The following is a 26,495-nucleotide window of genomic DNA, read 5'->3' on the forward strand; positions in this document are numbered from 1 at the left end:
TCTCAACCTAAATGCCATCTTCCCAAGGAGGTTCCACCCTCTGCACATTAGGACTCCATTAATTTATCCTAACACTCTCTACTTCCTCTCACAGTACTTCCCATGATGCGTAATTATGTGTTGATTAAAGTCACTAATATACGGTAATTATATGACTGTCTCCCTGCCTACCTGCCATTAGACTGGTAACGCCTTGAGGTCAGGAACAGACCGAAGTCACCCACTCTACCCGCCCTTAGCACTGCGCTTGTGTACAGAAAGCGCCCAAGGAATATGCTTAATTAGCTAATAAATGACTACACGGACTCATTCAAGCTCCTTAACTGCCGTGAGGTGGGCATTTCATCAGACAGGAGGAAGCTGAGTCGGGGCGGGCGAGTTGGTAGCTCGCGCCAAGTACAGGGCAAGAGGAGGAGCCGGGACCTGACCCAAGGCCGTCCCAAGTTCTGAGCCCGGACCTTTCCGCTCCTGAGCCCTGGCCACATGATGAAACGCCAGGGAGGGGGTGGACTTTGAGCCACGAGAAGGTCTTCCCCGAGTCCACGGACCGTCCACGGCGCCCAGGGAGAAGCAGGCTCACCCACAGGAACACAGCCCAGCCCGCCCCGCGCTCACGGAGTAAAGATCACAATCTGCTGCATATGCATGAGGGGACCGGGCCGCGCTTTGAGGCTGTCCACACTGCGCCTGACAAAAATTATTCGGGTTTGAGGACCTCGGCGCCCCCACAGTTTTGTAAAAGTCCGTACAAAGCCCTCAAAGATGGTCTGTGAGGGATATGGAGGGGGCGATGGGTGGAGGTTAAGGCCCTTGTTCGGGCCGTGTGATCAGGCGTCTGCGGTAGGCAGCCCGATCCCAGGATGGGTCCTCGGCCTGTTAAGTAGAAGACGAAGGGGGCGTCTCCCCAGCTTCCTGCGGCGTCGGTGGCGAGCTGAGGTGGAGGCAGGCTGCGGCAGACGGCGACAGTGGCGGCGACGCCATGGCAGGGCTTGCAGGTACCGTGGCGTCAACCTGCTTGGGGCGGGATGAGAGGCTCTCCATGCGGCCGCGCCGCCATATTGTCCCTTCTGGGTCACCTTAGGCGTCGCCGGGTCCCCGTCACTGGGGTTTTCCTTCCGCATACCGGGGAAGGGAGGGTGCCCCTGTCCGGCTTCAGGAGGTTGCTGTGCTGGCATCTAGCCTGGGCCTTGGGGGTCCCTGTCCAGCCTGGGGGTGGGTCATGGGACTCCTGGGCACTCGCTCCGGCCTCCAAGGTCAGCGCCTTTGCAGGATGAGGCAGGCAGAGCCGGGGACGCAGGGCTGGGGAGCGCGACGACCATCTCTGCGGCCCCGAGTTCCACGGCAGGGTGCCTAGCTTGTGAGAGGCCTGTCACTCAGTCCCTATCAGTGCAGTTGCTTTTTTTTTTTTTTTTTTTTTTTTTTNTTTTTTTTTGGTGGTTGGGGGGCGTGGGGATGAGGGGAGAGAGGGTCTCCCGCTCGGGGCCCCGCTCTAGTGTCTGGGGTGATAGACTGACGCTCTGCTAAGAGTCGCGGGAGCTTCTTACTCCCTCCAACTTTACATCAAGAATGGACACCCGTTCCCTTTCCTTCTATAGACGTGGGGAGTGGCCCTCAAGGGCAGCTGAAGGAGCGGAATGCCTGGCACACGAATGGCCTGGAAAGGAAGCATGGGGGATGGGGGACAGTTGCTTTTTCCTTCCCCTTTCCAAATCTCCTTTAGTTTCCTTCCAGGCCTCCATGTTCCATTTCAGCGCTAACTGCTGTGAGACTGGGGTCTGTCCTCGGAACGAAACAACCTTTCTGTTTATAGGTTTGGATCGTCTTTATCCCTTTCAGGGAACTGGTGTGTTGGGGACGGCTTCTCTGTCCTGCCTGACATGGTCCAGTCATCCCGTCAGCCTTCTGGACGGCAACACCAAAGCTGGGACCAAAAAAAAGTTCCAGCTTACGTGCTAATGTGAAGTGTTACCTCTTGTTTGCTTGTTTGTTTTAAATCAAAGACTAATTAATGTCAAGCAAATCTGTTAAAAGATTTGATCACTGGAAGCCTGGTCGGTTTCCAGTGACCAGGTCAATTCCATATCTGAAATTGCTCTTGTTAGAGTTGCTGCCAAAAGCAGTTTAACCTTTAATCTGTAATAATGTTGTTTCAAAGAGGAATCTGGGTTAGGCTGTCTTTTTTTGTTGTTGTTCTCCTATCTTTGAAACACATGCATTCCATTTCAAGCCTGTCCCTGTATGATACACCAAGGACCATGCATTGCCTGCCTTTCTGACTTCCTGCTCTGGAAATGCTCAGGAATCTGGATCCTGCTGGGGCTGGGCCCTGGGGGAGGGGAGGATAAATGGGATCATTCCCAGGGAAGATGATGACAACCTGTCTCTGGGGCATGTAGAGGAAGTCAGAGGTCACTGGGGGAAAAGAGGTTGTTGTTTGACTGGTGTTTTGTGTATGTGCATGAGTGCACACATTTAAATCTCGGGCGGCAGGGGTGGGGGGGAGTTAACTGCAAATCCAGCATCTCCCTTTGGGGTGTTGGCTCCTGAGGAGATACACATTTCAAAATAGATATCTAGTAAATGGCTCACAGCAAACCTGCTCCCCCATCCAACAGTAATCTGTTGCTGAAGCTCAAGGAATTTGCCCCTACCTTGCCCTGCCCTGACAGCAGACATCCCTTCTTTCAGTCACACTTCAAATATTCCACAGATAAAGGTAACAGTGTCACATAGCACTCTGCACCCCTGAAAGTCATGGTACCTAAATCCGCCCCCTCTGGACTTAACCTCAGCTGATTAGGCTAAGAAACCAGCGTGATGGAGCATTAGTCCCAGGGTCTCTCACCTGTTGCTGGAGTCCGACAGAGCCATTCCCAATCCCCTCCCAACTCATCTGCTCTGTCCTTGGTCTTGTGGGGGCAAAATCTGGGAGCAATGACAATTTAGGAAAAGAGGACATTCAGCACGGTGACTAAGGGCTCTGCAGTATAACACTAGTCATTTTCAATTCTTCCCATTGCTGTCTATCAGAATAAAATGTTTAATGGTATAGTTTGTGGAAAAAAATTTTCTGAACAAGGTGTGTTTGGACCATCTAGGCATTGCATAGCATTGCACTGGATGGAAAGTGAATGCATTGTTTTCTCTGGTGGGTTAACTTTGCTGCCAGAACATGAGGTTTTGTGGGTGGAGGACGAAAATGGGGAGTGGACATTGCACATTGAAGCCCACATGTGCAGGTGGAGGCCACCAGGGCAGCCCTTGTCTGGAGGCCTGTCATCTCACCTTGCTGCACTCACAGCCCTGCTGATGGATGGATCGGTGGAGGAAAAGGGCTTTGCCAGGATTATATGGAAAGCTCTGGGGCTACCAGTAGCCTCTTGTCTTCTAAGTGGGAACACAGGAGGTGCTGTGTCCAGAGCAGCTTTATCATGCTGCTTTGGTCCACCTCCTTGAACTCTGCTACCTTGTCACTTGGGCTGAGGTTAGAGCATCAAGGGCAGTGGGGCTGTGGGCACACCCCTCAAAAGGGTCAGCCTTCATTGAAAACACATGTTGAAGTATGTTCATGATTCTATGGGTTTAGTGTGGAAAACCACAGAAACTCCCAGTTTTGAGGCCTGCCAAGAAACGGGATTCAGAAGGGAGGAGGTGTGCGCATTGCCTGCTGATGAGTCACTCTGGGGCGAGAGGAGACCTGCCATACCTTCAGGCTATGGTAGCAGCTATAGTCACCCAGCTATAGAAGATGAAGTCTCAGATTGCGCATCCTCTCCGAGTCCTGATGAGTCCTGATTGCCACTGTGATGTCAGAGTTTCTAGTATGTTAGGGTTTACTGGCATCTCAGAGGCCCTCTTAGAGGGGGAAACTGAAGATGAGGGGTGTAAGGTAACGTGTCCGGTTTCCCTAGGCTGATTGATGACAAAGCCAAGACCAGAACCAAGATCTGCACCTCCCCACCCCTATAAATCTCCTTTACCAAATAAAGTTTTAGATGCGTTTAGATAGAGGTGCTGGTGATTGGGCTAAGAAACTTAATGGCTCGCTTAGGAGTGGGAAACCTGATCAGGCTCATGGGGGCAAGGTACTTTGTGCTCCAGAAGTATTTGTGACAGCTGTGACTAAGAGATTTGAAGAAGTGGCAGGAAGAGACATTTATGGCCTCAACTCCCTCCCTTAGTGTTGACCCAGGAACAGGTGTTTACTGACAGGGACACGTAAAGCCAGAGACAAGGCTGAACAGGCGGTAGGGCCATTTGGTGAGACAGTCAGCTGACCCCGTGTAGAAAGAGCCCTGACTCACTGGGGAGTGAGAGAGGGAAGGCAAGTCCGAGGCCGAACAGCCAACCCACCACGCACCCCGATGTGATTGCAAAGGAGAGCCCAGGGCCAGGGACCTGGTAAGCATCCCTAAGAATAAGGAGGCTGGTGTTGGGAAAAGCAGGAACCCAGTATTGGGGAGAGAATTTTCTGGTGTGAGGTGGGGCCAGGAGCCCCTGCAGAGTAGCAAGGCCAGGCAGATTTTCTTTGTGGTGGTCCTGGTGGGTATGGGGCCTGCAGCATTAAGCTGGGTGGAGAAGGCGCCACAGCACACTTCTTATCCCATACTCATTGTCTAAGCTTGTGTCCACCCTGCCCAGTACTCCTCTCCATGGGGCTCCTAGATGGAGACCTGGAGTAAGACTTTGTGTTCTGAAATCACCCCCTTGGTCCCCAGCACCTCTGTGGAAGGCTACTCCCACCTTTTCCCCTCCTCTCATCTTTCTCTAAGTGATTACCTGCTTTTGGTCCCTCATCTTAGGACCACAAGTAGAGCATCTATCCCTCTGGGGAGTGGAAGTGTCCCTTATTCCAGGACCACAAGTGAGGATGTCAGCCTTTCTCTTTGGGGAGGGGAGGGCTGGTCCTTTATCACAGGACAGCATTGAGATGGGGTTGGGTGTTTGAGGGGCCCAGCTTATTGCAATTTAAATGGCCCTTCTTTTCCTCCCTCCCCCAAGTAGTGTGCCTCTTCCACAGTGGGCACATCAGCTGAGTCTTAGAAGTATGTGTTGATGCCGCTAAAGAAATCACAAGAGACAAAGTTTTGGTGCGCCTCCACTGCCCCGCAGGGTCCTGGGACACTGTGCGAGACAGGGGAGGTACGTTTTTTTATTTTTTGTAGAGGTGGTCCCTGTCCTCCAGGAGCTTACAATCTAGCTGGGGAGACACAACTAATGCACACTTAAACAATCAGTACAATTAGCGATTACCACAATATTTACCACAACTGCGTGAGACCAGGGAAAAGCAAGATCAGTGAGGGGCGGCGGGGTTCAGAGAAGGTGTTTTAGTAAAGATGGGATTCATTTACTTTTGCTTCTTGGATAGTTCTAAATCAAGTGACACATTACTTTGGAGTAGGGTGGGCTTGGGAGACAGAGGGAAAGGGGAATAGAGGGAGCAAATGCAGCAAGGCTGGAATGCAGGTGCCCTAGGCAAGGGACAGTGAGAGGGCCCCACTGTATTTCTTAACCCCCTCCTTCCTCAACTGTGCCCTCCAGTCCCGCCACACAGGCACGTGGTTGGTGCTGCACCAAGATTCAGGGCTTCGGCTGGCGATGTCACAATGTCCATTCTGCTGGCTGGTGTGGTGTTTGGATATCCATGGTGGGGCCTGCTGGCATGGCCCTGGCTTCGGGGCTGGGATGGTGCTGTCCCGACTTTGTCCAGATCAGAATGCAGTGCCTATGCCCAGATCTCAGGGGTCTGCTCCCCCCATCCCCCCGACCCTGCCCCTTGGTGTGACCGGGCAAAGGGGTTGGGAAGGGATCTGGTATCTTCGTCATTGTCAGTACTGCTTCTCTGGGGGCCTACTGGCCCCTCACTGACCTTGCCAAGTGCTCCTCTGGCGAGGGAGCACAGGGGACCCCCCATTCCTGCGCGGCACTGGCTCCCGTGCTGGTGGAGATGCACAGGAGCACCTGATGATACGGCCGCCCAGGGCTGGGAGCTGGGGCCTCAGTTGGGGGCCCGCTGCCTGCGCTCCCCCAACACCTGCCGCCCGGTCCGCGACACGGTGTACGCCAGCTTCTGCAGGGAGTACCTGAACACCTGTGGCAAGAAACCCAGGACCCACCCTTAGTGGAGAGCACCCGCAGCATGTCTGCGGTGCTGCCGTTCCCACCCCCGCCCCACCCCCTGCCCCGCCCACCCGTCCAGCGTAGGCTGGAGAGGCGGGCGCGGGCGCAGCTTGTCCACGAGTCAGGGCAGCTGGAGCTTTTCCAACTGTGCTGAGAGCTGCATGGCGGCAAGCTGATTGGACCCACAACTTAGGTATACCTCACTTCTTGCAATGGGCTGTGTCCCTGGAGGATTTCGAAAAGCGAATCCTACCCAGTAAATGCAGCATTCCAGGAACACCTTGAAGGAAATACGCGATGCCTTTGGCAAAGGATTCCTTTAGCAGGGAATTCTTCCTGCAAAGGGAGCTTTTAGGTAAATGATTTTACGGGCAAAGCACATTCTTCTGATTTATTTCTTTTTACACAAAGCGCTTTCGCCTCTTTTTGATTTTCTTTTTTTCATAAAGCAATTGTCCATTTTTGGATGCGCTTTTTTCCCCTTCTGTTTTTCTCTCGAGGGGCTTTTTCTTCTAATTTTTTTCTTGAAAGCATTTTTGCTCGATTCACTTTTTTCCGTTAGCTCCCTTGTCTAATTTTTTTCTGCAGTGCGTTTTTAATCTAATGCATTTTTTTCTGCCAAGTGCTTTTCTCCGATTTATTTTTCCTGCAATGCGCGTTTTTTTCTTTTCCTATGAATTACTTTTTCTCTAATTGTTGTGGGGTTTTGTGAAGTTATTTTTATTTTTTCTGAGAAGTGCCTTTTTCTAACTTATTTTTTGTTCCACCCCCACAAGCGCTATATGTTTTTTAAAAATAAAATTTCCCCGCAATGCGCAATTTTTTAAGGTGGAAAATTTTCACTCTGCGAGCTGTAAAGTCCTGCAACACAGTAGTGCCCCGCCTCCCTCCTGGGGTCCAGTCCGGTTGTAGCGGGTTTTTCTTACCGCGTAGGTCGCTAAAAAGCCTGGGTGATCATCCGCAGCGGTCGCCCGCCGCGCCCCAAGTCTTTGTTCCCGGGCAGGCGCGGGCGCACTAGGGAGGGTCAGTGCGAGGAGGACAGCGCGGGGAATGGGCAGGGGGCGTGCAGTGCCGGTGGCGGCACTTGGACAGGCAGGGATCGCGGCAATCGGAATAGGACGGGTCCGGGAGGTGGCAATCGCGACGCGGGTTGCAGGTTCTGGGGACGCGAGTTGGGAGCCCTCTCCCACCTGAAACCCCAGCACACTTACCTGCAGCAGCACGCGGAAAATGTACCAGCCGATGATGAGCAGTTCAGCCGAGGCTGCCGCCACTGCCGCCATGGTTCCAAGCGCGGTAGGTTGGTGGTCGAGAGAGAGGTTTTGCCGAGATCCGCTGGTCTCTCAGAGTTCGCTGTTGGGCGCACTGCCGCAGCCGCTGTGGCCGCGCCTTAAGTACCCGCCCGCCACCTAAGTGCGCATGCGCGCCTTGGTGGGGGGGTGTTTATGAGGAGGGGTGGCGGGGGGCGCTCCTCATTCGTCAGGAGAGGGAAAAAATAATCCATCTGCTCTTTCCATACCGACCCCCGCCTCCTGAGTTCCATCTTAGCCCCCTTCCAGAATATTCCGCCGTGCTTGTTTTTGGATTTTGCTTTAAAATGGAGGGGTACCACAACTCTGGGTAGAGTAGCGGGCGAGGATGGGGGTGCAAGTCTCTTGGTGTGGCGCCCTTCTCTCCAACCCCTGGCCTGCAAATTTGAGCTCAGTCTCCGGTGCCACTCCACAGCCTACCTTGGGGATGGATGGAAAACTGAAATTAGGGAGGGGTCATCTGCCCCATAGAGCAAAAAAAATTGGTGCCCCTTTCAGAAGCCTTGTTATGCATAATAGGCCCGTGCTCTGCGCTCTTTTCCTAATACTGAATGAGTTTTAAGCACAGATCCTCTGCTTCGTGAGGGTCCCTGAGCGCTTAACCCGTCTCTGATTTTTTACATCCCTCTTCTTTCGGTAGCGGGGAGATCGGATCTGCGGTGGAGGTTGCTACCATAGGGAGCCGAGCTAGGGCACCGCGCGTTGAGGGCAAAAGCAGTAGTTACACGGTATCTGTGGGAGGGATACAGGAACGATTGGCGCCCTTCGTATGCGCGGAAGGAATGAGGAATATGCTCGGGGATAGTTTTCTGCCGGACAGTCGGTCGTTTCGACCTCTGTCTTCCGCTCCCCTCCCCCAAGCCCTGGTAGGTCTGCCTTGGCCGGCGGGGTTCTTTGTACCCGTTGCGCGGGGCGGCTGGATCACTGAACCGGGTTCGCTACCGCTACCGGAGGGTTATGGCTACCGCGGCCCCATTTCCAAGTGAGGCAAGTCCCTTTCAAACCGCCCGTCTTGCGGGTCCCTCGCACAGCCGGGCGGGAAGACCGGAGTGCGGTTTGGGAGCGTGATCCCCGCGCACCGGTGGCCCACCGAAAGCACCTCTTTCCAACAAGCTGACTGGCACAGGGGCCAACTGGCATTTGCCCCTAAGTGGATAGAAAATTAATTTTCAGTAAAAGCTCCTAGAGGTCAGGTTCTATACAGTGCCAGCGGCAGATGGAGGTTTAATGATCCAAGGGACTTCAGTTTGGACAAAGTAACATAATGACTTTTTTTCTGCATTGACTTTGGGGAGAAGTTAGCAGTTCTGGCAAAGTGATGCCGGGCTATTTGAAAAAGGCAAGCTCAGCCGAGACTGCCATCTTGAAAATTTTCGTAGTGCCGCTGCAGCTGCCCGAAGATCCTTTGCCTGTCGTCTGGTGGCCAGCAGTGTGCTGCTGCTGCTAACAGTTTTAACTCTCCACTCAGTGCCTGAGCACCTAAGGCTAGGAGAGATGCTAGATACAGAACCTGTCCTTACCATGTGGGGGCACAGCAGGGAGCCCTTGGCCTTCCTTTGGCAACCACTGGGCGGTATTGTGAGGTCTGGGGCCATTGAGGACGGGCTGCAGCCCCAGGAGGCGATACATGATCTCTGCTGGGCAGGGCCCAGGCAAAGCCAGTCCACTGTGTGAAACCGTGCCAAAGAGCCCTCTCCCCAATCCTGTAGGAGAAGCCCCAGGGAGACATCCCAGGAGGCGTTCCACATTAGTGACTTGGAGAGGAGTAGAACTTCCATGGGTGGGCAGGGAGGAAAGGGCATTTCACATTTGCTGTTGTTAACCATGATCCATTTTCCCAAATAAGTATACATTCTGTTCCTGTTTTTTTTTTTTTTTTTTTTTTTTTTTTTTTTTTTTTTTTTTTTTTTTTTTTTTTTTTTTTTTTTTTTTTTTTTTTTTTTTTTTTTTTTTTTTTTGTCTGTCTGTCTGTCTGTTCTTTGTCTGTCTGTTGTGTTGACTTTTCTCTTCAGGATCCCTGCTGCCTTGGTGATCCCGGGCTGACAGCCAGAGAGCACAGCGGCTCAGCTCCTGGAGAGTGAGGGTTGAAGAAAGCGGAGGGCAGCCGCCTGCGCCCGCTGGCTCCCATTAGGTCGGTTCCTGCAGCGGTGCCCGGCAGCCTTGGTGAAGGCCCTGCCCGGCAGAGATCATGTATTGCCTCCAGTGGCTGCTGCCCGTCCTCCTCATCCCCAAGCCCCTCAACCCCGCCCTGTGGTTCAGCCACTCCATGTTCATGGGCTTCTACCTGCTTAGCTTCCTCCTGGAACGGAAGCCTTGCACAATTTGTGCCTTGGTTTTCCTGGCAGCCCTGTTCCTCATCTGCTATAGCTGCTGGGGAAACTGTTTCCTGTACCACTGCTCCGATTCCCCGCTTCCAGAATCGGCGCATGATCCCGGTGTTGTGGGCACCTAACGGCCTGCCCTGTTAGCTTTCCAAGGAAGCAGAAGACGGGAGGGGAGGCATTGACATAGGTCATAAAGCATTGGAGTTTCAAATCCCGCCGCCTTGCGGGTGTCACATTCCTGACGGCGCCTTTTTGGCCTGTGATGTTTTATCCTTATAATGTGAATAATGGCACTGACCGGTGCTTTTATTGTAAAATCCTATAGCCGTGGGTGGTCTTGTGGTTGTGTGTATTCTGTCCCCATCTAGGTCCTGGCTGGCGGCATGGCCACCCCCCTCACCTCATTACTGTGAGGAGTCTGGGCCCATCCTGGTCAACTGCCCCAGCATGACCTGGGCAGATAAATGCCAGTCTCATTGTCACCTCTGTGAACCCTCCTTGTCAGGGTCTCCTTTCTTCCCATAATGTTATTGACTCCTCAGTCCCTCTCCTGGTTTCCCTTTACTTCTCTTTGACCCCTTTCTTTTTTTGGGGAGTACCTGTCCAAGACAGGGCTCATTTTTGCACTTATCTCGAATTTGAAGAGATTGCTGACGCCCGAGAGCCTCGCTTTTTCATCCTTCTTTCCTTGTTCAGCAGGCTAGACAGATACATGTCTTGACTGTTTGTTGTCCACAAATCTTCAGTATTTTCTCTGCTTCATTTTTAAGAAAGGAAGCAACAGATAGATGTTGCTCTTTCGCCTGGGTGTCTGGGCTCATGCTTTCCTGCCCAGCCTCACTTCCTTTGCCCTTCCTCCTGCCCTTCTCAGCTGTCCCAAGGAGGGGGGCCTCATTGTGTCTTCCCGTGCATGCTCTTCAGCATTGAAGTATGGTGTGTTCACGTAGTTCTAGCAGTCCCCAGCTGAGTGAATGGGCGAGTACCTGTGTGTTTCATAACAGCCATGATCCCCTTGATGTTTGGATATTTTTTGGTGTGCCCTGTGTGTGCGTGTGTGTGTGTACAAATACATGTGTATATTCCTTTTAAAGAAGCTTTATCAAACGTTTTCTGATTTTGAGGTTTAGCAATAGCTAGCTATATATAGTAGGTGCCGCTACAGTTTTATTTAGCATGGGGATTGCAGAGTGACCAGCACACTGGACTCCGAGGTGGTTCAGACAAGACAGAGAGGAGCAGTGGCCATCATCCTCCTGCCAGGAGCTTCTCCGTTCCTGCGCATATAGACTGTACATTATGAAGAGTACCCAGGAAGACTTTGTGACTGTCACTTGCTGCTTTTTCTGCGCTTCGGTAACAAGTGTTGGCAAACGAGACTCTCTCCTGGTCCCTACCTACTGGAGATCAGCATGTCTGTCCTTTCGGTCTGATCCATCCATCTCTCTCTTGCCTGAGGGGAAAGGGAGAAGGGCCAGGCAGAGAACAGAACTGGAGGCAGTCCATCTACGGAATGGGACTGTGAGGCCATACTTGTGAAACGTTTGGACTGCTATTCTAGAGCTTTTATTTGGTGTGTTCGTTGCACAGCTGTTTGAAATGTTTAATAAAGCTTTATAAACTTTACTTTGTGGTTTTATGTGGCTGCAGTCCATTTGGGTCGTGGTATTGGATTTCGGAGTTGGTGGGGGGCAGGGGGAAGCATGGAGGGGCTGAGTCCTTGGCGCCAGAGTACCTTAGCCCGAAAATTTGATCTGCTTTCTGGAGAGCAGATGGTGGGGTGGGGGAGGGGGAGCAGGGGACAGGCCAGGCGGTGAACAGGAGGGAGTCTGAAAGTTTTCAGAGATGAGACATTTGCGTTTCTCAGCTCCCATGGCTTCTCGCCTGAAATTGTTTCCCTCCATAGGAGATTTGAGTAACCGATCCCTTGACAAACAACTTAAGACAGCTGGAGCTCTAATCATCAAGGATTTTTATGGTGCTGCTTTTGAAGTAAAAATAAAGTGAAACCCCTTATGGCATTTCAAGTGGAAAAATAAATAAGACTGGCTGTCCAACCAGCTGGACGTAAGGTGAATGACCAGAAGTGCAAGAGTGGTATGGTTCCATGTCATAGATATGCACGTGCTCCATGGCCATGACCTTTGAGACAGTGTAGGCTAGTTTGTCAGGCCCTGTGCTGGGTGTTCACCTCTGAATCTCCTTCTAGAAAGCACAGTGGGAGTACTGCCTGTCCAAGGCACAGGGCTGTTGTGAGGCTTTATTGAGCCACAATTATGAAGGGCTTTGGTAATTTCATAGACAATCACCTGTTTTAACTAGGCTTTAAACTTACTGCTATAAAATTGAGTGTGATTTTCTCCTGTTCACATAAGTCTCTCCATTGTCACTTTATCTCTTTTTTCATTCTTGGTGTTGCTTATTGATGCTTTCCCTTGATCAAAACTTGCCAAAGATTTGTCTATTTTAGAGATATTTTCAAAGAACCAAACTTGTATTGATCATATCTGCTGGGTAATTTTCTTATCTGGTTCTTTTGTGCTTTTATCTCTGAATTCTTCTTTTCTGGGTTTCTGGATAGATTTCATGGTTCTGCAAAGTCTTAACAAGCTGAGGAGTCATACCTGGAAAGGATGGTTTGTTCAACAAATGTTGAGACCCTGTACTAGGCTTGCCGGGGATTGCAGGGGCAAGATTCAGGCCTGACTCTCCAGGAGCTCATGACTGTAGCCTAATGGGGAGACTTAACAAAATAGACAATTGTAAATTCCAAAAACAAAACAAACAAAAAAAGGCATTTGTGTCCCTACTCTCCTGTGGTGGCACCTGGATGATAAATGAAGCCAAGATTATTGCTTATTTTGCTCTTCCTCAGAAAGCAGCTTTCTGTTTTAGGTCAAGCCTGCTTAAGAGTCACAAACAGGCCTCCCTCTGAAAGATTTGTGGCCCTTTCCAGCAGGGAGCCTGCAGCCCACCCCTCCCCAAAGTGACTGCCAAATCAGCATTCTGTTGCCCCACAACGCTTCCTACCTTGCCAGGTACCCGTCCCCTCTTCCTGAACTGCCTTTTAGGAAAATGAAAAGTAGATATCTTTTCTGGAGAAAAGTAGGGGCAGCAGGCCTTAGAGAAAAACATGCTGTGCAATTCCATTGGTCATTGTGGCTCCTCGTATGAAATGATTGCCCACGTGGTGCCTAGTAACCACAAGATGCCACGAGGCCCAAGTCTAGGCTTCTTTAGGAACTGGTCCTTGCCCTGCTCCGGGCCCCAGTTTCCATATAGGTAAAATATGGTCTTTGGAGCACGATTTTTCTAGTCCTAATATCCTGGGAGTTCTTTCTCCCAAGATCTAGGGTCTCCCTGGACCCATTTGAGGATGGTAGCTGGGCTCTGAGTAGGTGGCAGTGCACTTTCAGGATAGCATGTGCCTCATGCTGTAGTCAGTGTACCATGTGAGCCTAGGTATTTCCTCTGTAAGGAAGCTTTCCTGGATTTCCTCTCCCAGGAGAACTACTTGCCTGGATCATTTCACTCAGCCTTCTGTGGAGTGCTACTGCTAGCGTTCGGCAGACTTTCCCTTCTGTAGCGACTGACTTCCTAGAGGGCATGGCTCATGAGGACTCCTCTTGTCTCCCAAGGAGGCCTGCAGTGTCAATTATTTGGCAGGTATTTGTCAGAATTCCATGCAGGAATAGGCCTTGGGACTACAGGGTAGACAGTTCCTGCCATCAGGGAGCCCTCCAGGCTAATGGGAAAGGGCATGGCATTGAGCAGATAATGCCAGCGATACACAAGTATGGACTGTCAGCTCCTAGAAGAGAGGGTCTAAGAGGGGACCTAATGTAGGCCTGGAAGGATTGACCTTCAGGTGGAGCCCTGAGGAGCAAGTATAAAGGTTTGAGCAGTGAAGTAATAAATGATATATATATATTTTAACCATCTAATCAAGCATCTCTGCTTATAGAATACAGAGACTGGGATGAAAGTAAAATGAAGGACCACCACTATCTGGCTGCCCTAGAATCAGAAGCCAAAAAGGCTTTTGGGGATAAAGAAGTCAGTCTGCCTAAAGCCAGAGAACTGTTGGGAGATACAAAGGGAATCTAAGGCTGAAATGCTGATGGCAGGCCCCAAAACTCAGTCCTGAGAACTATTCATTTTCAATTGACTGGGAGCCATCACAAACAAGGATCTAATGGGAGTTGGGGAGTAACCCAGTCAGAACAGCCTTTAAGATGGGATTCTGTCAGGAAGGAACAGGACAGCATTTGAGTGGTGAAAGGAGCAGGGCCACGGAGAGAGCTACTGCCTTCTCTAGATCACTGGGATCAGGGAGAAGTAGACCTAAGGAGTGAGTGTGGACGAGGAAGGGGCGGTAGGAGAAAGGGCAGGCTGGGGAGGAGGAAGCAGTGAAAGATGTTAGAAGGAAAGCCAATTCCTGTCAAATAGCTGCAGGAAAGGAGGCCAGAGAAGAGATGTCACCTGTGTCCGTTCAGTGGGCAGAGCCAGAACCCTGTCTCCTAGCAGCCAATGTACAGCTTACTCCCCAACCCACCAAAATGTGTGAAAGGACCACCGTTCTGAAAAGAGGAATGACTGAAGAAGTGCTCTCCTTGATGGAAGATGCTCCTGCCTGGGGGGCTTGGCCAGTGTCAGCCCAGCAACCCTCCCTCCCCAGTATCTTCCTGAAAGTTCCTGGAAGAACAGAGTTTGATCTGCCAGGCTTCAGGGGGAGAATGAAGTATGTTGAGAAAAACTTCGATTGTAGAGCAGGCTTGAGGTGAGGAAGAGAACCTGGCTAAGCAGCAACTGAAGGCCTCAGACAGAAGCCCTGGGTCTCCCTTTGGGATATTGGAAAAGGCCTCAGAGCTTGGGCCCAGATAGACTTGAAGGACTGAAGAAGCTTGGTGCAAGGCTCCAAGGAGCCCCAGGCCTTACGCCCTGCCTTTATGACTGCACCTCACCCATCAAATTGAGACCTACCACCACCACAGCATCTGCCTCAAGGCACAGTCTCCACAAATGTTATTTCCTCTGTTTTATGGCCTCCTGCCACTGGCCTTTACTAAGCTGCAGCCCGTTAGGGATATGATCTGATCCTTCAGCTCTCCCACTCATTCATTCACATGAGGAACATTTGCCAGGCTCTTTTCCAAGCTCTGAGAAGCTGGTGCAGAATAAGACCATGCCCTCTTGAGGAACTCAGATCAGCAGGAGGGAGGGCACTGAGTCATTCTTGTGGGAAGATAATACCATGTCATTAAGGCTTTAGTGGAGTTAGGGAGAGATTATTGGGGAGACCATATCTCAGTATGTCTGTGTGAGTTCATTAATCATTTTTTTACTTTCTCTGAAGAGGCAGTATCCTAAAAAGGAAAACACTGAGGTGTAGCTTTTTTTCTAGGAGACCAGAGTCCTCAGTTTGAGTCCCTACTTAGCCACCAGCTTGCCCAGCAACCCTCCATGGATTTCCCTCTCTTGGAGAATAATCCCTGTCTGTCTAGCCTCCTCCCAAAGAGGAATCAGAACAGGCATATGTTTGAGAGTACTCTGTCAAATATCCCAAAGGGTCAGATATGACCCTTCTCCAAAGACTAATCCTCTGGGTGGTTCTGGCTTCTCCTTTTCCTGGACAGCTTGTGTAGAGCCTGTACTTTGACAGCTCAACACCTCTTCCAAAGCCTAACCCTCTGCCAGCCTCGTGCCCCACACTGATAGTGGTGACCCTCCAAGGAGGGGGCAGGGAACCATGTGGCCTTGCTCTCCTTACTCTTCTCTAGGCCTGTTTCCCCATTTATAAGTCAAGGAGGGGGCTGGACCAAGAAGTCTTTAACGTTTCCAAAGCTGTCTTCTGTGAAACATCAGTGACATTTATCCTTGTTATTTTAGTCTTAGAGATAGTGATTGAAAGGGTATTAAGACAAGTGTTTAATCAAAAGATCTTTTGCATTAAAAAAATAAACTTTAAATCTCTTGGGTGCAGAACTGTCAAGGATCTCAGCTTAGAGCCAAATAAGACATGGAAGGGTCTATGAGGCAGGAAAGACAGACAAAGCCCTTCAGTAATTCCATATTGCTATGGTTCCAGTCCCTTGGCTTGGACATCAAGGCCCTGCACAACCTTTGAAGATAAGGGCTTAGTCTTCATTCCTTTACCAAGCACAAAACCTGCCTGACCAGACCTGCCATGGTACATGCTGGTTGGCTGACCTGGTGGCTAGATGGATAGGTGGCTCAGTTGCTAAGAGTCCGTAAGTAATTGGGTGACCTAGTCTTTCCTAGAAGGAAAGGAATTCAGTTTTCCTCCCAAATCTCTTGGCAACTCTGAAGTAACAGAGATTATTTTCCAGCCTCCAGACTAGTATTTTGGACAAAGATATGTGAGAACCTTGTAAAGGGTTACATAGCCTGGCATCCTCGCTGTGGCAACAGCCCACATGTGGTTTAGGAGTAGCCCCTCTAGGTGGTAGACACCCTGTAAGATCTGGATGTAGGTGGGCTCCTGAGTCACTGGTAAGCTGAAGGGAATTCCCTCTGCTTCCCTCTTTCTACTCTTCTCACACCCTAACCCTGGGTATGGCACTATCTACCCTGGATATGGCACTCCCCAGCTTTCCAACTTTTATGAGTGTCTCCCCATAGGCTGGCAGGCAGGTAAACTGGCAGGAGTGTAGCGTGTGGCCCACTGCTTCACAGGGAGTGGACTGAAGCTCTGCTGAGAGGTTTCTCCAACCTGCCCAAGAGTTCACAGTTAGGCCAGGGTGGCCTTTGATTCCTGAACTCTGACCATATACTTGGTGGTCCTCTGCGTTGCTCATTTTCCATTTCCATCTTCTCCTCCCCTTCTAGATCATGAATGTCTTCTTTAGAGTCACAGTCTGAGAACTCCCTGCAGCCCTGCCTCACTGCCACACACACCCATCTGAGCACATCACTGAGATTTAAGTCCTTTGGTCCTATTCCCTCAGATCACTCTGAGGAAAAACCTGCCTCAGTCCAACCCCCAGATCCCAGCTGCAATACTGTGGGGGTTAGACTACTATTCACAGATGGGCTGGGCCATTTGGGGGCTGCTCTTTGGTGGTTGGCTTTTGGTTTTGTTTGTTTTTACTTACTGGCCAAATAGGATCCAGTTCTTATTTCCACCCTCAGAGCCATTTTTATGAATGCCATATGGCTCCATTTTGTACTGACAGGAACTGGGGACCACAGGCGCATAGCACACACCACAGCTACTGTGACTAATAGCTCTGGCAGCTGTGCCCTCCTAACAATCTGGGCATGCAGTATGCGTGATGTTCAGAACCAGAAAGATTGGATTGGGCCTCCTGATCCCTGGTCATGATGACACCACTGCACCTCTAGTCCTGTCTCTCCAGTTCCTTGATCTTTCCCATATTCATCTCCTTCTTTTCATTCTTTTAATCCATCTCTTTCTGAACAGTCATACCAGATGTCTCTCTGCTTCCAATCTTGTCCCTTTCAACCCATCAACCAAATGGCCACCGTTGGCGATCTTTACCAGCTTAGGTCATCTTCTGTGGCTCTTGGCTTAACTTTGTCCTTCCCTATTGCCTAGAGGATGGCATTCTCTCTGTTAATGGAGCAGAGCATTTCAGTCTGGTTCCCACCTTCCCCTAGGTGTTCCTGCTCTGCTTCTGCAGGTGCCCAGCCAGATGAGCCCACCTGTCCTCCCGGAAGAGATGGCCCATGTCATATGAGAGTCCAGGAGATTGCCCAGAGAGAAGGTGTGGAGGGAGGGGTTTTGAGAAGGAATGCGAAATCTCTTGTGGTAAGCAGCACCAGCAAGACGACCAAGAAGAGGCAGTTGGGCTGGTCAGTTAGGAGGTCTTGTCATCAACATTGGGGTCGGCAGAGCAATGGAGACAGACATCACATCACCATGGGAAGAGAAGAGAATGAGAGGAAGAAGTGGAGATGAGAGAGCGGATCACCTCTTCCAACTATGAAAGGAAAGAGACGGATAAGTTGAAGTGACCTGTTTGGATTGTTCTTTTTTGATTTAGCTAATATTTGGCCTGTGCTTTTCTGGATCAGGCCCTGATGAGCATTTTGTCAACAATACCTTTCTGAAATCTTCAGAGAACATCCTAGAGTTGACATGGTTTTGCCCACTGTACAGAAGAGCTTCAAAAGATGAAGCCACTTGCCCAAGATGGGGGGCAGAGCTGGGATTTGTGCCCCATTTGGTCATCTTCCAGAACCTCACTTTCACCACTGTCCTTGTCTTCCCTGTGGTTGTGAGGGAAGGTAGAAGAAGGAGGTGGAGGGCTGCCTGCAGTTAGGGAGCTGGGGTAAAGGCACCAGGGATGCTCCCGGTGCTCAGATAGGACTGGAAGTCTGGGACACACCACTTTTCAGAGAGGGAAGGGACCAGGGAAGAAAAAGGCTATTTTTGAAAGTGAAATGGGAGATATGAGCCCATTAAAAATGAGGAGGAAAGGAATAAAATGTTGAACAAGTATCTGAGTGGAGGACCTCCTCTAAGCTGAAAAGCAATGAAATGACATTCAGAAGATAAAGGCCAACAGCAAACAGGGATAAATGATGGCCTGTGTCCAAAGTGGCCTGGAGTGGACGGCACTCTGTGGACAGGTGGGGGCTTAGTCTTGGATAGCAAGCATGCAACGACCCACCCACCCAAACTGGGGAGGCTTAGCACTCAACAGGTGACCTCATCTGTCCTGAAGCCATCACTGGAAGATGCTCAATAAATATTTGCTGGGGTGAAATAAACAACTGAAATGGGGAATTAAAGAGGAAAAATAACCATTGTTAAGCTATTGATGAGAGAAGTGGCTGGGTGCTGTGGCTCACACTTATAATTCCAGCACTTTGGGAGGCCAGCACGCATAGATCACCTTAGGCTAGGAGTTCAAGACTAGCCTGTACAACATGGCAAACCCCTGTCTTTACTAAAAATACAAAAAATTAGCTGGGCATGGTGGTGTGCACCTGTAATCCCACTTACTTGGGTGACAGGCATGAGAATCGCTTAAACCGGGGAGGCAGAGCTGCAGTGAGCCGAGATCATGCCGCTGCACTCCAGCCTGGGCAACAGAGTGAGACCCTGTCTCAACAAGAAAAGAAAAAGATGATAGATGAAGGCCAGAATTCATCCTTGGCCAGTTAAGTGGGGCTGCCTAGAGTACTGAGAATTGATACCTACATGGTGTTCAGGACTAGGATAACCAACCTCTCCTATGGGCACAGTTTACAAGGGTGTTTTTTATTTTTAATTTATTTATTTTATTTATTTATTTATTTTTGGCAGGAGGGGCCTCACATACTCATGGTATTCCCCATTTAGGGTCTTGAAGGTTTGAGGACCTGTATAGACTTAACCTCAGTCTGTTGGGTGAGTTTGCTTCTGTCAGTTTGGATTCTTGATTATCCCTATTTTTTAGAGGCGAGAACAAACTTCAGGTCTTCCAGAAAGAATTGGCAAATAGGCCTGTCCTCCTCTGACTTCACTGTCTTGAACAATATACTTACACAATATGTCACTTTCCTGAACAATATAGAAGTTCACCGTGTAATTATTTTAGAACCCAGGGTCCAAATATTTTTATGGTCAAGATTTGATGAGCGAAGTCCTCACACTGAGTTCTCCCAGCAAGGATGCTTTCCACTCACTTGCTGGGTGGCTGTGAGTCACCTCCCCTCGCTGGGCCTTGGTTTCCCCATCTGTAAAATGAGGTAGTTGCATTAGATAATTCCACAGTTCCCTTCCAGCTCTAGCATCACCCTCAGATACCCTGGTGCCTAGAGCAGTAATTGAACAAGGAGCATGGAGACCCCGGGTTCTGGGTCAAGTCCTCATCTTGGAGCCTGGAGGAATCGTGATGATGGCCACAGCCCCCGGAAGATAAATTTGGCAGGAGCTGGCTGAGATGATTTTTCTGCTGATGATGAAATGTGCTGACAGGGTCTATACAGGTAGGTTGGTGCAGGTGAGGAATGGGGTGGGCACTTTGTCTCTTGGGACCCCTGAGTAATGTTTCCTTGCAGAATTGGAAGCCTCCAGGACAGGTGGATGCCAGCTAGATTTAGCCATTCACATTGGCAAGGCAGGTGACCCATCTTTCCACATACTCTTCTATCACGGCTTCCAGAAAGACTTTCTGCTCCATCCCTTAAACACCTCCATGTATTTCACTGTCACTGTGCCTGGAATCATACCTTCCTGTAGCCTTCCAGTTCCCTGCTCTGCTGGTATGTGCTCTGAGAAGGCTGTGACCATAAGTGCCACAATCAGCCAGGAATAGCTAAGCTCAGAGACAGAGCCAAGAGTGGAAGCGTTACCCAAAATTGAGGCATGGACCGTTGATTCAATACAAAGAGAAAGAGTCTGTTCCAACTTCAGAGCACATACCCAAATTCAGAAATTATTTTAGAAGGTCAAAAGAAAAATTGAACCCATTAAAAACCAGTGGGGAAAGGAATACTTAAAAAGTGACTGAATGGGGGAGCCCATTTAAGCTAAAAAGCAACAAGATGACATCAAGAAGGCAAAGGCCAACCAATTTGACTACATTAAAACAAAATATTTTCAAAGTCAAGTAATATCACAAACCAAAAAGCAGAGGGTTGCAGATTCTTGAAGTATAAAAGAACACACCCAAAACTTTAATAGTAAAAGAAAAACAGGTAAGTGTGTGTAAGTCACCTGAATTGAGTTTATAGGAAAGGAAATGGAATTGACTGAAAAACTTGTTGAAAAAATATTCAGCTTCACTAATAACCAAAGATCAACAATGAAAACAATAAGGAAATACAAATTTTCCCTAACAAATCAGGGGAAAAAATTTAAGAATACCCAGTGTTGATGAGGATACAGTGGAGTAGGTACTGTTACACACTACTGGGGGAATGTGAATTGCGTACACTTCTTGGAAAGAAGAGAGAAGTTTTAAGAGACGGTAAGTAGCCTGTAACTTGATTCAACATTTATTGAATGTCTACTTGGTGTCAGGCACGATGCTAGGTTTTAAAATATTGGCCAGGCACAGTGGCTCACGCTTGTAGTTCTAGCAGTTTAGGAGGCCAAGGCAAGAGGGTTGCTTGAGCTCAGAAGTTCAAGACCAGCCTGGGCAACATAGCAAGACCCTGTATCTATAAAAATATATATGTGTGCGCGCACACACACACGAAGATAAATATCACTTTCCTTGGGAGTACAAAGAGGTAAGAAAGACACATAGACACACAGATACATAGGAAGGAGAAGGCCAGAGCTATGCCTGGGACATAGTAGCATGGAGCAGCTAGGGTTGGTGGCGCAGGTGCGAAATTTTATGGGAATATCCAAGGAGGTTCCTAGAAGAGGTGACTGGATGGGTAGGAGTTATTCAAGTAGAAGGCAGAGGCAGAGGTGAGCGGCATTGTGGATGAACTCGTAGACAGCTGGGGGTTGCTGAAGCATGAAATGAGAGGTTGGGGTGGAGAAAGCAGAACCAGGCCACATAGTGCTAGTATGTCTAATTCAAGATTTGGGTCTTCAGTTACAACAGGGAGCCCCTGAAGCATTCACTGCAAGCAGGTCCATGGTAGAATTTCTTTTTTAGGGTGATTAGTTGTGTGGAGAAATTTAGAGGTATGAGGGCCAGAAAGGAGATGATTCCCTTGGACCAGGTGGGGTCCAGGAAGGATAAGGGTAGGGGCCAAGAGGATGGAAGTGGTCAGATCCAGGAGGTGAAACTGGGAGAATCTGCTGACTGGTAGGTTGCTGGTGCTAATGAAAGAGAGTAAAGGATAGCTTTCCTCTTTCATCTTGAGTAACTGGGTGAAAGGAAGAACACCCAGGAAAAAGAGCAGGTTTCGGGGCTGAGAGAAAATTATTGAGCTAAATTTTGGACAAGTTGTGTCAGAGTTGGGCATCCAGGAGGACGTGGCCTGCAAGGAGCTAGATAGAGGGTCTGCATCCCAGCAGGAGATTTAGACAAGAAATTTGGGTTGAGACTATGGTGCTTGTAGCCATGGGCTTCGGTGAACTGGCTCCAGGAGAACATGCCAGCTAAGAAAAGAGAGGGTGTCAAGGAACAAGAGTTTGCTCCCATTTAAGAGGCAGACAGAGAGAGGGGAGCCCACAAAGGTGAAAAAGAAGTCCGAGAGACATAGAGCACCTGCAGCCTGTGTTGGCATGGAAACCTGGGGATGCGGAATGTTTCCAAAAGAGAATTGGCAGCAGACACAAGAGAAAGGCCAACTAGATGGGGACTGAGAGCCCACTGGATGTAGAGACCCTCATCAAGAGCAGTTTCCTGTGAGAGATTAGGCAGAGGAAAATGAAAAGGCAAAGAAAGCAGGCAGCATGGCCACCTCTCAGGGAGAAGCAGCTACAGTAACGGTTTGGGCCACGGGACAATTTCTGAGCTGGATCTGGACTGAGATGACGTAAGGATAGATGTGATGGGGCAGTCCAAAAGGCTATCACCTAGAGTCCTCCTGCCTGTCTGAGTCAGAGGCAGGAGCAAAGGGCAAGGGTGGGCAAGGAAGGAAAATGTGCATTGGTGACCTTGACCGTAGCTGGCGTCAAGTAGGAAAGTGTATGTGCCTGTTAGGAGCTCACCAAAGAAGTGTGCACATCTCAACAGGAATAGATGAACCAGAAATGCACTCAAAGAAGGACAAGGCTAGAAAAGAGTTCGTGACATTTTAGGAATGGGTACAGAAGGGTCCTGCTGAGGACACTGAGAAGGAGGGGACAGAGGAGAAGACCAAAAACATGGGGTTCCTAGAAGCCCAGGGAGGAGAGTTCCCAGAAAGACAGCGGCCACTGGTGGGTCATATTCACAAAGGTCAGTGGAGGCTCAGGCATCTCCTAGGCCTGGACTTTGGGGACTTTTGTCACAGCAACTCCTGGTCAAGGGGCAGAAGTCCCTCTTGGTGTGTGGGGAATGAACTGGGTCTGGCTGAGAAAGGAGGAAGAGGGAGCCGGAGCAGGCAGAGGGTCCAGGAAGGAGCTGATTCTTCCAGGAGACCTGGGAGGGAGGAAGCTGTGCAAGCCCAGTTGGAAGAGCAGGGCTGGGCAGTGAGGGGGCCTGGGAGCACTGTGATTAAGTGTAGAGGTGAAGGGATTAGTTGTGTTGGTGGAAAGGGACAAAAGTAAATTTTGTACATTTTAGCAAGTAACCTAATCTCCAGGTTCTTCAGGAGGCCTTTTCTCTGCCCTCTGGGTACCGATTCCAGCTCTAATTAGCACTGGTTTCATCTGCCTCGTGGCTGGGGCCATGTCTTTCCCATTTTTTTCATACCTTTCAGCACTTAGCAACAGGCAGCCAGCTAGGTAGGGGGAGAATAATTATTTTCTGCTTGAAATCCATTGTCTAAAATGGGAATTCAGAAATTTTTCTTTGTATCAAAAAGACTTCGTGACAATATCCAGGACGCAATGAAGTAGATAAGGCTCGGGTCACTGGCTTGAATGTGATATTCAGGGTCTCCGTAGCAGTTCTATTTTCTTTTTTTTGCTCCACCCACCCTGCCGCAACTGTAGCAGTTCTATTTGGTGGTATTGCCTAGACATCAAAGAATTCTATTTCTTCCCTATTTGGACAGAAGCCAAAGTCCAGAGAGAGGCTTGGGCCTTGTGCCACTCCCTGATAGTACCAGAGTGGTAAGAGGCAGGACCTAGAGGAGGGACCTTCATGGCTTCCATGTGAGGGAAGAGCCCAAGTCCCACCACAGCCACATAAGATGAGAAATTTCCTAAAAAATAATAAGGGGCTTCAGGGAAGAATAATCATGCTTAAAAGCCAAAACTCCCAGATATCCGTTAGAAGAAGTAGCCAGCTCAGAAGCGGGAGACTTCCAGGTAAGAGACGGAAAGGCCTGAACTAGACCAGTGGGGAGGACAGAGATCAGAACTTGTGGTATATAAAAACCAGAAATAATTAGTGAGTGATTATCTATGAGAGTGAGGAGAAGCTCAAGCCAAAGGTGATTCCCATGTGTCTTGGTTTCGTTTGTTTGTTTTGTTGGGTTTTTGTTGGTTTGTTTGTAGAAACAGGGTCTCACCAAGTTGCCCAGGCTGGTCTCCATCTCCAGGGCTCAAGCAGTCCTCCCACTTTGGCCTCCCAAAGTGCTGAGATTACAGGCATGAGTCACTGTGCCCAGCCCCATGTGTCTTGACTGGAGTCCTTGGTGGATGGTGGAGGGGGCGCCCTGGTGTGGGGAACACAGCAAGGTGAGCCAGTTTGAGGGACAAGATAGTGGACTCTGACACAGCCAAGTGGCGCCCAGCAGACACTTGGATCCTGGTGTCTAGGGCTCAGGCAGATATTCAGCTGGAAGCACTAGCCCAGGATGTCCCCACTCAGAGTAATGAGGACCCTGAACATAAGTGAGATCACCAGAGAGAGAGTGTAGAGAGAAAATGGGAGACGGCCCAGGGCAGAATCCTGAGTCACCATGACATTTGAGGAACCAATCAAGGTGTGGGCAGGTGAAAAAGGAGAAAGAGAAGGAAGGGCCTGAGAGATGCGACAAACAACCAGGAGAGTGGGTTGCCATGACAACCAAGGTACGGAAGCGTTTCAAGGAGAAAGTAATCAACACTGTCAAATGCCGCAGAGAATTCCAATAACATATAGAGAATTTTTCCTTTGGATTTCATGATTAGTAAGTTTGGATGGCCTTCATAAGAGCATGTTGAGGGAATGATGGCCTAAGCTGGAGTAATGGTGAGATGTGAGAGGACATGGATCTGTCACTGAGTCCTCTAAGAAGTCCAGAAGGAAGATTTTGAGACATGAAGGATAGGGGCTGGGAGGCTGAGGCTAGGAAAGATGAGCAGTTTTATGGGTTCAGCTCCCAAAGTGTTAAGCATCCATTATTTAATACTAAAGTTGATACATTCCACATCATTCTCTTTTAGCACCTAATCGTGTGCCCAGCCCAGCAGTGTGCACTAGCACCATGGATACTTGGGTGAATGAATTGAAATAGTCAGAATCCCTGTTCTCATGGTGCGTGCATGGTAGTAGAGGAGAAAGACATAATCAGATAATCACATACATGAATGTACAATTTCCAGCATTGACAGGCACTCTGAATGAAAGGTACTGAGTACTGGAGGGTGTGCCACAAGGGGACTTGCCCTTATCTGACTCTGAGGGGCTTCCCTGAAGAGATGATCCTCCAAACCAAGATAGGAAGAAGGGAACAAAGTTAACTGGACAAAGCAAATTGGAAAGCATTCTGAGCAAAGAGCCTGCCTAGGGAGGAAGGAGAAGTGAGACTAGACGGCAAGCAGTTCTGGCTATGCAGAGCTTTGGAGACCAGGGCTGAGCTGCCAGCCTCCTGAGAGCGAGGGAAGCAGGGGAGGTGACCTGCCCTGGTGTGTGGCTGTAATCTGCCTGACACTCTGGCTGTTCTGTGGAGAAATTATTAAGGCAGCATGGGTAGACTTAGGCAAGTTTGGAAGCTTTGTTGTGGTGGACAGGATTTGGACATAATCTGCATATTCTGGATGGAATGAAGAGGGGCTGGAAGAGGACAGCATTCAGGATGACTCCTGAGCTTCTGGCTTGCCTTACTGGTGAGGTGGCAGCGCCATTTTCTGATCTGAGAGCCCTGGAAAGGGGCCAGGTCTGTAAGGTAGACCCAAGTATGGTGGTAATGGCTGAGACATCCCCATGGAGATGGGGAAGAAATGGCGGAAGGCACAGCTCCAGAGCACAAGGTGAGAAATTCCGGAGACCAGTCCAGAGCTCTGGGGGCTCCCAAATGGAAATATGGATCCAGATGTTGACAGGCTTCTGGGGCATTTTGTGGCCAGAGGATGGCTGAGGAGAATGAAATCAAGCCCAAGGAGCACCAACATTCAGAGATTAGAAAAGAGAAGAGGAATCCTCTGAGAGCACTGAAAAGAAAGAGCCGGGAGATGTATCAGCAGAAAGACGAGGTGGTCAGCAGTGGGTGTATGCAGAGAGGTCAGGAAGACCAGGCGATCCCTGAGCTCCTCTGGAACTGGGCAGCATGGTGGCCCTGCTGATTGGCAACCCAAGTGACCTCTGAGAATCTGCCAGAGCAGTTTGGGTGGAAGTCGATTAAGGAAAGAAGGAGCAAGATCCAGGGTGTTTACATCTTAATCTTAAAGGAGGGAGCAATGCTGGCAGATGACCATTCTGAGGGTAAGGCACCTCAGTGGCTGAGTCATTAGGGATGAAGACAATTAGTGAGATGAGCTCCCAAAGGGGCTGGGATCAACTGTGGAGGTGGGTAAATTAGTTTGGGGGAATAACGTATATTTGACTGAATGGGGCAAAATTATGTACCTTTTAGAGAGTAACTTGATCTCCATGTTCTTTTGGGAGCTTTTATCTGACCTGTGTACCAACTATAGTTCTAATTCACACCAGTCTTGTCTTGTGGCTGGGATCGTGTCTTACTAGTTTGTGTGTTTCTCAGCACCTAGCAACAGGTAGTAAGCTTTTGGGTGCCGAATCAGTATTTTCTGCCTTGGAATCAAACGTCAGAAGTCAATGTTCAAACTTCTTTTGACCAAAAAGAATCTATGACAATTATCCAGAAGTTACAGTGCCACGAAGAAGAACTGGCCATTCAGTCTTGTGTAGCAGGGGTTATGGGGTGTGCGTCAAGAAAAAGTAGAGGTATCTGCTCCCCTCATCCTTGTAAGCTTGGTGCCATTTATCTATGCTCACATTCATCATCTCATACGAGCTTCACATTTCCCCACAAGAAATGGAGCGTAACC

General features: G+C 49.5%; 2 protein-coding genes across 5 annotated transcripts; one reads left to right on the forward strand and one right to left on the reverse strand.

The window, feature by feature from the left end:
• The first annotated feature begins 848 nt into the window (after positions 1-848).
• Positions 849-26,495, forward strand: LOC108291808 (BLCAP apoptosis inducing factor). Of its 2 annotated transcripts, XR_005197376.1 has the most exons (3): positions 849-995; positions 9,446-19,714; positions 26,481-26,495. XR_005197376.1 is itself a non-coding variant. In XM_017512282.2 (2 exons), the coding sequence occupies exon 2, from the start codon at positions 9,622-9,624 to the stop codon at positions 9,883-9,885; it is 264 nt and encodes an 87-aa protein (XP_017367771.1). In that variant the 5' UTR covers positions 853-995; positions 9,446-9,621; the 3' UTR covers positions 9,886-11,380. The 2 variants fall into 2 exon arrangements, 1 of the variants encoding a protein (XP_017367771.1); XM_017512282.2 differs by lacking the exon at positions 26,481-26,495 and having other exon boundaries at positions 853-995; positions 9,446-11,380.
• NNAT (neuronatin) lies at positions 5,086-8,334 on the reverse strand. Of its 3 annotated transcripts, none has more exons than XM_017512265.2 (3): positions 7,335-8,334; positions 6,328-6,403; positions 5,086-6,094 (listed from the first exon to the last, which is right to left on the reverse strand). In XM_017512265.2, exons 1-3 carry the CDS (start codon positions 7,404-7,406, stop codon positions 5,865-5,867), a joined length of 378 nt encoding a protein of 125 aa, XP_017367754.1. In that variant the 5' UTR covers positions 7,407-8,334; the 3' UTR covers positions 5,086-5,864. The 3 variants fall into 3 exon arrangements, with proteins under 3 accessions (XP_017367754.1, XP_017367762.1, XP_017367766.1); XM_017512273.2 differs by having other exon boundaries at positions 6,323-6,403; XM_017512277.2 differs by lacking the exon at positions 6,328-6,403.

Source organism: Cebus imitator, unplaced genomic scaffold, assembly GCF_001604975.1.
Source record: "Cebus imitator isolate Cc_AM_T3 unplaced genomic scaffold, Cebus_imitator-1.0 Scaffold18, whole genome shotgun sequence".
Classification (NCBI taxonomy): domain Eukaryota; kingdom Metazoa; phylum Chordata; class Mammalia; order Primates; family Cebidae; genus Cebus; species Cebus imitator.

Bases quoted from the DNA above. Each gene is read 5' to 3' on its own strand.
- NNAT (XM_017512265.2), bottom strand. From the start codon at position 7,406: ATGGCGGCAGTGGCGGCAGCCTCGGCTGAACTGCTCATCATCGGCTGG. The intron at 6,404-7,334 runs GTAAGTGTGCTG...ATTTCCTTCAAG, and splicing joins TTTTCCGCGTGCTGCTGCAG to GTGTTCCTGGAATGCTGCAT. The intron at 6,095-6,327 runs GTGAGGTATACC...TTCTTGCCACAG, and splicing joins GACACAGCCCATTGCAAGAA to GTGTTCAGGTACTCCCTGCA.
- LOC108291808 (XM_017512282.2), top strand. From the start codon at position 9,622: ATGTATTGCCTCCAGTGGCTGCTGCCCGTCCTCCTCATCCCCAAGCCC.